This window comes from Aythya ferina (genome assembly GCF_964211825.1).
Source record: "Aythya ferina genome assembly, chromosome: 1".
NCBI lineage: Eukaryota > Metazoa > Chordata > Aves > Anseriformes > Anatidae > Aythya > Aythya ferina.
In genome coordinates this window covers 93,862,484-93,875,359 of record NC_140296.1, presented here as the reverse complement: position 1 = coordinate 93,875,359, position 12,876 = coordinate 93,862,484, and the positions used below count along the sequence as shown (strand labels likewise).

Sequence of the window (12,876 nt, the reverse complement as noted above, 5' to 3'; positions counted from 1 at the left end):
AATAAAAGGAAGTAAAATAGATCTTCATGTTGTATGGTGAATTATTGTAGCACAGTTAATTTTAATGCAGTAATGATGATTCTGATCAGGCAAATGTTATCTGATTAAAAAATAAATTATAAAGAAATTAAAAGATTAATTTCTACAGCAAAATAATAGTAAATGCCCTTCTTTTGAGTCTATAAGATCATAAGGTAAGATTGCTGAGTCACCACTGCAACATACTGCCAAGACTAGGCTGTTGTAGGACATGAGTTGTACAAGCCAGATTTCATCAAGTGATACAAAACCAATTGTGTCTACTCATCCATCCAGACAGCTTTCCCTATTGACGTTTCTAAATGACAGGAATTTATATACTGAAAAACTTAAATTAATGCATAAACTCCACTTTTGTTTTCCACTGTTGAGACTGAGTACTGTGTCTAGTGAGCTAGGGATTAACCTAAAGGTAAAAATGTTACAACAGAAATAAAAATCATGAAGCAAATGTATGAGAGTCTCATCAATTTCAAAGCTGATTAAATGATTATTTCATTGCTAGTATATTTTTTGATAAAATATATCAAGAATATTTCTCTGTACATGATACTCTTCAGAATAACATTAAGTTAATAGGCCCCTATTAATGGCAGGGAGATTTTGACATACAGAAAAATAAAACAGTTTTTATTATCTTATCGCTGATATCACAATGTGGCTACTGTTAGAGCTGATCATGCTATTGATATTTTTTACTCAAAAATTTCAAATGAAAAGTCTATATATGCATGTTCTGACTGCAGATTCTTAGTTTGTCACAGGAAGAGTATTAAGTACCTTTTTTTTGGATTTGTTTCCATATAAAATGTTGTGAGTACTTGTCTTAGTTCCCTTCAGCCCACAAACACCAAATCAAAACCAACCCCCCAAAATACCAACAAAATGTTGCTATGTCATTGTGAAAATACTGATTCTTTTTAATATTTAAATTAAAAAATAATCTTGGTTTCTGTAGTTGCATACACAGCAATGTGGAGGAGATGGTATCTGGTAATGGGAAAATTTTCACAAAGCATGTTGCTGTGTTATCAATATCAGTTTAGGCACTAGTACAGACATTTCTGTTTCTTTAAGAAGCCACTCTAAGTTTCAGCTTATATCATGCCTTTAATATGAGAGTTCATTTTCCTCCTTGGCTGTGTCAACAGCTTGCAAGCACAAGGAATTCATTTCTGAATAAGGTGATAATTTTATTTCTGTACTTAACGTGGTTGTGTTGCGTGAACACTTACACAAACTGTAGAGATTCCTGGATTGAATTGCTATAGAAGATTGTTGCAATATTAGTACAATTCATTTTCTTCCATAAAGTCTTAGTTTTGATAACTACACTTTCCTTTTTACCTTTATACCTTGCAATCAAAGTTATGATAAGCTCTCAAGCTATTCTTCCTCTCCAGACTTTTTCTTGTTCTATTTTCACATTTCTTAGATGTTCTTTTAGATAAAACAAAATACTGAGCAGACATATCTTTTACATTAACATAGCTGCATTTATTTGGTTATGGTAGTTAAATTAAAATCAGTACAGAATATTCCAAAACCTTTCCTTTAAAATATTTGCCAAGTTCAAAGTAGATTCTGATCGTGGAAAATAGACCAAAAAAAAAAAAAAAGAGTTCCAAATAATAACAAGAAGGAAGAGCAAGGAATACTATACTGCAAGACGCATGCTAAAATCATGCAGTGTTACTAGTGGAAAATTTTACCTGTTTTCTAGTGAGAAGGAGAAAAAGAGAAGGGAATAACTTTCTTTTCATTTTAATTACACATTTGAAAGTGTTTCTCATGATGTACATTAACAGTGCTTGGGCGTAGGCATCCCTGAGGTATTAATGTCAAGAGTAAAAAAGAAAAATGGTTTAAAATAGGTGAATTCCCACACCTGCTTTAAGTGGAGCTGTCTGCAGACTCTTAGCATGACGTTCACTGCAGGTCTGGCATACAACAACTATATAAATGAATTCAACAAACAACTTCATAGAGAAGAGAGAAACGCAGTGGTATGATGAGATTGGTGGAGTGAATATGTGTTCTTTCCTTGCTAGTCCAGGTAGATCTGGGTTATCTCTGCAATGAGGGCAGGAGTTTTCCCACAGCTGCACTTTTAACACATAGATGGATGAAACAAAATTCAGCCAAGTCAGCTGGGCTGTCCATTTGGAGATAGAATGCAATTGAACAAAAAGCTGAGGACCGGGAATAAAAGAAGGCAAGGAGCCAAAGATCAAGGCTGAAAGGCAATAACTGAGCCTGGAGAGAAGTGAAGGGGAGCAGCACAGTGGCAGAAAGAGAGATTGAACATAAATGATTTAGAGGGAAAGAGCGTTACGTGCTGAAAGGGATGAGGCAGGAAACAAGTGAAAAGGATGGAAATTAGACTTAGGAAGTAATCTCTCTTCCTCTAACACCGGAGACGGAATAGGGTCTTTATCTGTAATATAAAATATTTTAATGTGCTTTTGTTCTGAAGTAAAGATGGGAAAGTAACTTCTGCCTGCTAGAGGCACAGAAGGGTCCCTCAGCCCCCCACTGTTAATTAGGCGGGCAGGGAAGGACTTCCTCAGATGTCAGGGTGATGCTCGGTAACTGCTGAGCAGAGCATTGTTTGGATGTCACTCCTCAGTGCATAACTATAAACAGGCAGTCCAAGATGCTGCTGTTTGGGGGAGAGAGGAGGATTTGATCAGCTATGTTTGCCAAAACTGGTCCCAGGGCATTCTGAATATACTCCCCATCATCATGTCTATGTTTGTGAAGGAGACAGGGACAGGCTTTTTCACATGGGCATTCACAGTGATTATCTCTGTTTGAAAAATATATTGATGTTTTGTTTTGCTTTCTTTGGGCAGATGGACAGAAGAAGGTTCAAGAGGAATTTGACATAGACATGGATGCACCAGAGACAGAGCGGGCGGCCGTGGCGATACAGTCCCAGTTCAGGAAATTCCAGAAGAAAAAAGCGGGGTCCCAGTCCTAGTAGCTACCTCACAGCTTGAATCAAAGTAATCCTGAAATGATTTATCAAGAAAATCAGAAATAACACAAAGATGCATGTACAGAAATGATCAATATTTAAAACCCCATTGGCAGATAACAAACCATGAGCTTGTGTGTGACTTCATCCCAGGTGTTTCACGCCCATTATACTCTGTAACTCACCATTTTACTTGATGTTGTAATAAAAAGTTAGGGTGAAGTAATTAAAGTGTCTGCCTTCATCTGTCTTTTCCCATTAATCCAGCAAGCACGGCATTACAGATGAACCCAGCCCAGATGCCTATTTTCCTCTTCACTTAAAGCTTGGAGACATAACAGCACCGTATGTTACAAGGCTTTTGCTGAGGGTATGAGAGCACGTGCCTCAGCCATGCTTACCTCATTTGGAGAATTCCTGCTGCCAGCCAAATGTGACACTAAAATTACTTTTCTGTAATGAGCTTAAAGTAAAAAGTTGCAGACAGAAGCTGGCACAAAGAGAAGAGGTGTAGGAAGCCATAAGCTTTTATTTTTGTCTTGTAATTATGTCAATAAAGTAGCTTAAGTGAGGAAATTGTCATTTTCCTCCCTCTTTGGATGATGATGTTCAAATTGCCCAGCTTGGATGTGCGTTGACTTATGGAGAAAAAAAAAAAAAAGCAAAATACAAAAAGCAAAATCAAATTCCAGAAAGCTTTTTTTTTTTTCTATTTGTAAAATAACAAACTGATCCTCTAAACTGTTTTTGATGCAGCTGTTCACTCGCTACATAATCAGTAACTATTTCTATCCCATCTCTGTCTTTTCATATTATTTTCAGTATTTGATGAGTAAATCATAAGACTCCCTGTCTCTACCTATGCTATTTGTAATTTAAAGTGATTTTGTGTGAGCCCCTTATTCTATCACTGTGTTAGCCCAGTTTCTGATTAATAGAAAACAGCCACAACAATTTCAATTTTCTCCCTGCTGCAAAAGAGCAACAGACCAATTCCAGACTGAACCTATGTAAGTTTTTTGCCTGGCTTCAGACGTGATCAGGAATTAGCTGCCTATATAGTGCACAGGGAAGGTTCAGAAATGATTTTAAAAGTAGCTTGTACTCAGCAAATGGAGCTATTTAGATGGAGCAACTTGGGCATGCACTGCACGTGTCAAAAATCCCATCCTTGGCTTCATCAGCAGGTTTAGGGGTTCCAATAGGCATCTTCGTCCCTGGGGAAATCAGAGACAGGCATGTTTTCTGCAGGATTGGTGTTTATAGCAGTTCTTCAAGAAAGCAGCATGATCCTCACCTCTAAGCTGGTGGAGGCAGGCATGCTGGCTGAACAGTAGCAGCCTGCCTACCCTTAACTGAGCAGCCTGGAGTTGAGATTGCTTCAGGTGTGAGAGGTTTAGGTATAATTCCCAGCTGTCTGGAGGCATTCGTTTCCTCCTCTCTCACCTCCTGCAGGCATATTCTGATCACCAGGACAGATCATCAGGCCTCTCATACAAATTGGAAGCTACCAGTAAGGGGTGAGCGTAGAGGGAAAAAAAAAAAATGCTGGTGGTGATCACTTCCCATGAGAACCCACCCCCATAGCAGTGATACTGACAAGGTGTAGAGCTGTGAGTGAAAGCTGGACTGCAGAGGGAAAGCCCTCAGATTTACACAGGTTAAGACACTTAGGGTACTGAGCAACAATTTAGTGAGAAGCCAAAATGTGATGGTCGGTGTTAGGAGCTCTGGTACCCTCTTGGTTAAGAGGCACCCTCAAATACTGGGTATAGGAAGCCTGACGGATTTTGTGGGCAATGCAGAAGCAATGTGTAGAGAGAGCATGTGAGGTGTTTAATAAACACAGCAAAATGGGGCAGGGATGGACAGGGCTTAAAATCCTCATTTAGGAATAAGACACAAAGTGCTGCCCAGACCCTGCCTTAGGCACCTTTGTCTGTCAGACCCTGGCCATATGCCTGACTCACTGCACAACACGTGCGAAGTCAGCATTCTCCAAACTGCAACTGAGTGCTGCCACTCCACGAGCACATTTTAGCATCACTGTTGCTCTGCATTTATGAATTTCACAAATGAATCTCTAACAACACTGCTGCTGTTCTCAAAGTGTAGTTTCTGGAGGCTACAGATTCCCCAATTACCTTTCACAGAGACTGGTCACCATCTAATAATCACCTTAGCGTAATAATTTAAAAATTGTAATGGGTTTGGATTGTGTTGGTGCCATTTTGTTTAAATGAACATATGTCTGTAATAAAGGACTACATTTGCGTTCTGCATTATGTCATGTGAAATAGCATGAGCTCTGTAATGGCTACTTAATTGAATAAAAAGTATGGGTAAGCACTAGGCTTTTATATTTGATCTGACATTCCTTGGGCTTAAATTTCCTACACAACAGGAATAATCATATGGCTGGGACACAACGAAAACGATTACATTATTGAAGCACAGCAACAAGGGCTGTTAGTAAATGAATTATAGCTCTTTCAGCAGCAGGGCTATTCTATAATGTGAAGTTCAGAGCACATCTTACAAATACAGTCTTAATATACTGTGAAACGTAATGAGAAAATAGTGAACTGGCATGATATTCATATTAATTGTGGCTGCCCTTGCCAGACAATTCCCTTTTTATAAAATGTTTGCATCGCAGATTCAGCTCATCTTTCCAAAAGAGGAGAGCTTTCTTGCTCCCAAGTCTTGCTTTTCATCCTTTATGCATATTCAAGGTGGCGGTTTTTAATTTCCTTTCTTGACACTAAATCATGCTTTTCAAAGACCTCTCTGCATGTTACTGAGGTGAGGAAAGGAGTTTGATTCAACCACGAGCTCCACTAAGATGGGAAAAAGAGGACATTTACACATTCCAGGCATTAACTTGGGTCTTTAACTACCAAACACTCACTGAGCTCTCTATTTAACTGGCACTACATAGCTGGCAGTAACCATGTCATGAAAAGCAAGATTTAAATAAGGTGGATATCTGTGCTGAAATCCCATGAGTTCCTCTAGGTAATATGAAGGATTATTCAGAGCAGTATATGTTACAGAAAACAGGGTTATCACTCCCACCACGTACACCTACATCCTCCCCAGACACATCTGCTTCTGCTCCAAATTACCTATCAGATTGTCCCAAAAGAGAATAACCTATGGTTGAATGATCAGAACAATTGCCTGAACATTAGAAATCCTTTGTTCACATTGATGCCTGGACCATGAAAATAGCCTATAGAGCTAAACTGCAAAGGAGACTATCAGAAGGAAAGAAATGCTATCAGAAAGAACAGGAATGCCCAAGAAAAAAAAAGAAAAAAAAAAAAAAAAAAGTGACTTCTAACAATTTAAATACAGAAAGGCAAGCGTGCAGCTTGCTGAATGTAGAGTTATAAATGAAACTTTCTACAAGCCCTCCTCAAACTGGTAGCCTACTGAAGGACTGTGGGGATGCAGGCAAGCTGAGGTCATGCAGAAAGTAGAAATTAATCTTGCATTAACGCTCACAGCAGATGTTCCCACAACAGGGGTCTTTTTTATAATGCATCAATCTGAGGAATTCATTGTCAAACTGAAAAGTCAGTAGGAGAGAGTTTGGAGTAAACTGACAAATTGAATAATAACCGATTGCTGGGATGGGGTGAGATTCACCCACATCTTCTACAGGAACTCAGATACACAGCAGCTGTCTTGTTTAACCCTTCCTTCACACTGACCTCAATTCTAGGGGAATAAGCAGTGGCAAATTAATAGCAGATTTTAGGAAGAGTTCTAGGAGTATTTGTGGATTTATAAAAACTGTCTTTATTAGGTGGTTCTGCAGAAGCTATGGTATGCCTTAGGCATACAACCATAGTAGAGCAACACTGGCCTGAGAGCAGTTGTAATTCACGAATCTTTTGGTGGTTGCTGATGGCAACCCAGGTGCATCTGGATTTTCAAAAAGTTTAGAAATGTCTCTTAAATTAAGGAGCCTTGGAATAAATGATAAGGTCCCCTTGCAGCGAAATAACTGGTTAAGGAACAGGAGGCCAAAGGGTGGGATTGTATGTCCAGCTCTTTCAGGAGTGGGTTTTTGCCACTGGAACTCCAACAACACAGGTTGTGCAACATCCTTACAAATCCCCTAAAAAAAAAAAAAAAAGATGAAAAGTGAGCTGACAAATCATGATATCAATCCTTTGTACATGAAAAATCTCATTCCTCACTTCCTAGGTTTACAGAAGGCTTGCTGAGACCCATGAGGAGAGAAAGGTCATGTCAGAGCGTTAGCCCAGCCTGTCCCTGCCCACCCCAGGGTTCTCCCACCTGCCCAGCACCCAGGACCACACAAGGCCCCAGGGCTGTCTGCTCCTGCCCAAGTGAGGCTGGAGCAGGGTTGGGCTCCAGCTCCCCACAGCCCTGCCCTGCCTGGCTGTGGGCCTTTGGCCTACCAGAAGGTCACAGGACCTATATAAATATGTGTCCTTCACCTCCCCTTCCTGATGCACCCTTAGTCACCCAAGCTGCATGCCGTGCAGATCAAAGCAAGCCTTGGCCAGCTTCTGTGTCTGCATGGTGGGGCAGAGACACTCTGGGGACAGGGCAACCCAGCTGAGTCATGGGTGCTGTGTCTTGTGCCTCAGTGACTGCAAAGATCACCCCCACCAGGTCTGGGGAGTGTGTGATGAGTTCCCTGATGGGCAGTGTTTCCACCAGGCCTGTTTATTGAAGTGGATGTCAGGAGCAGCTGAGTAATCTGCTTCAGCCAAGGAGCAATACTTCAGCTCGTACAACAGCCTGCTTGAAATTGTTCCAAAGACCAATGGTCACATGCAGTCGTGCAAATATGTCAGAGAAACCATTTACAGGAGTATGAAATGGAGAGGGAAGGGAGGCAGGGAATTGTTAGAGAAAAAGAGGAGTGCATTTGGGAAAGGATTGAAAAGAGAGCTCTGCTGAAACTCCCTGAATCATCTGAAGGTGATTTTTATTCAGCTCAGGTAATTTTTGTTTGTTTGTTTGTTTGATTGTTTCATTTGAGGCTGCAAGCTGCTCTCTGCCAGCTTCTCCCCGGTGTGCCACATGCTCTGTTGCAGCCATGCCATTGGGCTCAGCACTGACCGCAGACCTGAAGTGTCTGAGCAACAGAGTCTGGGAACCCTCAAAATCAGGAATTTGGTGGGGTTCAATGAATAGATGTTGTTTCCATGTCCATGTTACACATCCCCTGCTCCCAAAACAAAGCACCAGAACAGAACAGTGCACAGTCTCTCACAATGAGCCTTTGCATTTGGCTTGTTTCAGGACTACAAAGAAACAAGGGCTCTTTGAAGCAAAGCTGGCTGCTGCCAGAAGGTATGTACGTGTATGTACCCCAGTGAATCCTACCTGTCATGTAGTGTTTCCCAAATACTAGTCCCATTGGATCCAGAGGAAAAATGCAGAAGAGTGGAGGCATTCCCAAGCAAGAATGGAAGCCATCCCTACAGCCATGGTCCCTGCTCATCCACCTCAGAAGACCAGCTGGAGTGTGTTCCTCGGTCACAAAAAAAAACAAAGTTTGAGGAGTATGTGTGGAGGAGGGAGGAAGTGTTACTCATGCAGGCTATGTAATGACCCACTTCTGGGACATGGTTGTGGTGCACATCTCACCCTAGGTGGTGGTGTTCTCATTTAGACAGAACCGGAGGCCTCTGCATCTGAGAGGTATCTTAGGTGCCTTCTGCTACCCTCAGTTATTACCTGCCAGCTCCCATTTCAGACCTGGCAGCTGACTGTGGAAACTTCCAAAACAAAGTCACAGCGGTTCAGCTGAATCACCTCTGAAGGCCACTTGGGCTAGGTTGCTTAATATGTCAGTAAAACCCACAAGCTAGCAGATGCCTTGCAGCATGGAGAAGTTTGCTAAGGTGTCTCCTGAAAGTCAATGGTTTGTTGTGAGGCTAAAAGAGATGCTCAGACTCTAGTGTCATCTCAGTGCCATAACAGTATGGCAAAGCAGTCATGGCTTTATATCCATTATTGACCATTTACTACCGACCAGTTTCAACCTGATCTAAAATCTTTTTAAACATGAAAATCATTATTTGCTTGCAATAGTAAGAGAGATGATAAACTACGGGTTTAACCTGAATATTTTTTTTTTTTCAATATCATCTTTAAGGTACACACTATACACATAAGCAAAGGTTGATGGGGAAAAAAAAGGAGTTCATTCTTGCTATGGTTACATTAATATTTAGATATCTATCCCCTGTAAATACTCAAATGCAAATATCCTTCCCCATCTGAAATCAACATAATTGACTTGTGCTGGTTTATATGATCAAGGCAATCTTCACAGTGAAAATATCTAGGAAATTATCCTAAAAAGAGTACCCATGCCACTTCTAGTCCATTATAGTCTAGTCATGAATGGGTTATTTAGCCCAACTTCTAAATTGTGACAGCGCTTTTTTTTTTTTTTTCTTTTTAATTATCCCTGAACTCTCCCTGACAGATGGTCTCCTGCCTTTTAGTATCTCTAGTGATGGCGAGTCTAAAACCTTCTTTGGCAGCCTGTTCTATGGCTGAACTTTTCTAAAAGCTATAAAGTTTGTTTGTATTTAACCTAAACCTTCCCTCCTGCCATTTCATTTGTTCCAGACCACCTATACTGTGTTTCCCTAACCTTATCTTGTAGGTCTTCTTTCCAAACCTTTTCATCATTTTTGTTATTCTCCTCTGAACTGCCAATTTATCCTTGTGTCTAAAATGAAATGTAGCCACCCAAATTAAATGTAACTAGTATCAAGCACAGCAGAATAATCATTTCGACTATTTTACAAGTGACAGTCCCCTTACCACAAATTTACATCTTTTGGCATTTTCCATGACAGCATTATTTTGTTGGCTTATAGTCTAAACATAATTTCCCAGGAATTTGGAGTCTCTCTGAGCTCTCTGTCTAGTCAGGATTTTTCCTTTCTTTATAAAAAATATATTTTTTAAAAGAGACTGTAGTGATGGTAAAACACCTTTCTTAACTTTACAGTCCCACTGCACCTATGCAATACTGGGATGATACAGAAATCCATGTAAACGTCTTTATCTTCAATTCTTTGGCCCACAAATTGGGCAGGAATTGTAACTGGTTCAGACTTTTTTATGCTTTCCCCTCCCCCATTACTAAATCATTACAATCAGGTGCAGGCTTCAGTGATCTCCAAATCAACCTTTATTTTTTGGAAGCTCAGGAAAGGTTTTAATGAATTCCTATTTTATTCTTACAGGCTAGTTTGCCTTTACTTATATTGTCTAATTATTTGATAAGAAAAGTCTGAATAAGCATATCTAAATATAGCCCTTGAAATAAGCCTGAGAACTCTTGCCCCTTCTCAGTGCGTTGTGATTTAATGCTCTTTCACAAAGGCCAAACTGATACTATTACTCACATTCAGTAGTAGTTTCCACCATAAATATTCCCAGTGAAGCCTTCAGGACTAATGTGACACAGAGAGAGGGTGCTTGAGGGGATGACACATTGGCCTCATCAAGAGCACAAAGTATAGTGACTTTCTGAACTTACTTTGCAGCTTTTGGCAAAATGATATCAATGTTTATTGCTGTAGTGTTTTTTTTTTTTTTCTTCCTTTTTTTCTTTTTTTTTTCTTTTTTTTTTCTTTTTTTTTTTTCTTTTCTTTTCTTTTCAACCATTGCCATTTTTACTTGAGAGCCAAGTCCGCATTTAAAGTAATGAAAAATGTAAAAAAAAAACAACAACAACAAACCTTCACAGTATAATGGCAATAATGTAACATCATGATAATAATTATAATAGTTACAACACAGGACAGACCAGCAGAACACTGTGGCATTTCTCCAAAATGCATTAAAATAGCTCAAACCATGCACACAAGCCATGATGAAATATTTATTTGTGTGGCATGGCTGTACCTTTAATCCTCCTCCTGGTGTGGCCAAACTCAGTTGTCTTGATGGCATAAAACTATTTGCTTTTGGCACCGAGGGCCTTGGTGGTCCTCAAGAGCACTTGCTGCCAACAAGCCGGACATGGGAAACATGCTTGGTCCTCACTTAAATATCATATGGAGTACATGTGTCACCTTTGTAGGAATATGGCATTGGGTTTTGTTTTATCTTGGATAATCAGATAATTCATCCCAAAAATGTCATCACAAAAATTTTCATCGCAAAAATTCATCACAAAACTCATCCCAGTCCTGCACAGCCTTGAGGCAGTGCTAGCTTGGAGGGTAATTTGGTAGCTGATGGGAGCACGCATCTCTCTCCCTGGCTAGAATTAGGCTAACCCAAACAGGCAAACCTCATTGGCAAAACACCAGGCAGCTCAAAAATAAGCACCACCACTAGACCTTTTGGTTGGGCAGCCACAAGGCTGTGGAGTCAACACATTTCCTTTAAGTACAGAGCAGACCCAACAGCAATCATAGCTTCTTGGGCTGGGGAAGAGGAAGAAGTGGACACTGGTGGGAGACACTAGCAAAGCATGGTGAGCAAAGGGATTTGCTATAGTGGAAAGTGAGCTCCTGTGGGAGAGGTGGAAGGGGCATATATAATGACAGTGCATTAAGGAGGAGGTGGAAGGTGTGGGTAGAGAATTACAGCAGAAAAGGTGGGTGGAGGGGGAACAATGACAGGGAAAGGAGGTGGTTGCCTGACAAAGAGCTGGAGTATTTCATTCCTCACTCACTCTTTTTCTTTTATGATGAATTACTTAGATATTTCCCATTCAGTTATGTAAAACTAAACAATGCAATGTTGTCTTTAGGGGATACCTGGGCAACATCGCAAGTGCTGAGGCATTGCAATGTGTTCAAGTTATGCAAGACAATTGGCAGGCTTTAGGGATCACAGCTGTGCTGTGTGAATTTTGTCTTAGAGTTAAAAATAAAAATCTCAGTGTTTGATCAGACATCTTGCAGTTTGCCCTCTAAACTTTCCTCTGACATATGGTACCTACAGTCTCTGGAGAATCTGTGAAACATCTCTTGGATCTGGGATTTAAAAAGTGAATTGGAAGGCATTGTATTTAGAGAAATTAAAATCATTGTATAAGAGGGAAAAGCATTTTTTTTTCCCACTAGAATTCTTCTGCTGTCAGTATTCCCCTGACCACAGAGGCTTTTTCTTTATAATGGATAAGTTAAGGCAATCAATTGTTTTTATCTAGTAAATGAAAAGGGATAAAATACAATTTGGAAGTAGGTAAACAGAGAAGTCATTTTCCACTCTGCATTAGCTCACATCTCAATGGACATTAGACCTGTGTTTATTGAAAGATAGGTTATTGCCTGGGACACTGGGATTTTAATAGAATGGAACACAAAGTCCAGTTTATTGACATCTACTACATAGCAAAAAGATGGATGATTAACTCCTCTGTTTCTGCTTTTCCACTGTCACTGTCTCGATGCTTACAAGGAAAAAACATGCATTAAGTATCATATTCTATATACTTCTACACAAAAGAAGTAAATTGTCTTTTCATAGTTAAAGAGATGCAGAGGTACCTACATTTGCTCCATTCTTACAATTGTACATGAGTTAGTGCCCCTCTTCTGAATTGAAAGTCCCTTATCCTAATTTTGTGCTATGCATTGCAATTGAAATCCTGCAAGCTTTGTATTCGATAAGACTAATTTAAATGAGTAATTTTCAATACTATTTATAGTTTATAGCTGCCAAGGCTTCAAGGTTAGGACTGGCAACAAAGAAAAAAGAAAGAGAATAAAAGAGTAAGGGAAATCCTGAAAGCATCCAGTGAGAAGGCAAATTCTCTTTTTCCTGCACAGAAGCAGATTTTGATGAAACAAACACAAAGTGCTGAACATCCCTTTTTTCATCTGCAC

At 39.9% G+C, this 12,876-nt stretch overlaps 1 protein-coding gene across 1 annotated transcript in view; it reads left to right on the top strand.

The window, feature by feature from the left end:
- PCP4 (Purkinje cell protein 4) overlaps positions 1-5,368 on the top strand; it is a 54,184-nt gene extending 48,816 nt beyond the window's left edge. The window contains exon 3 of the mRNA XM_084536505.1: positions 2,895-5,368. Within this exon, the coding sequence (XP_084392631.1) occupies positions 2,895-3,022 (128 nt within the window). The 3' untranslated portion in view covers positions 3,023-5,368. The remainder of the gene's footprint in view (positions 1-2,894) is intronic.
- Positions 5,369-12,876: the final 7,508 nt, after the last annotated feature.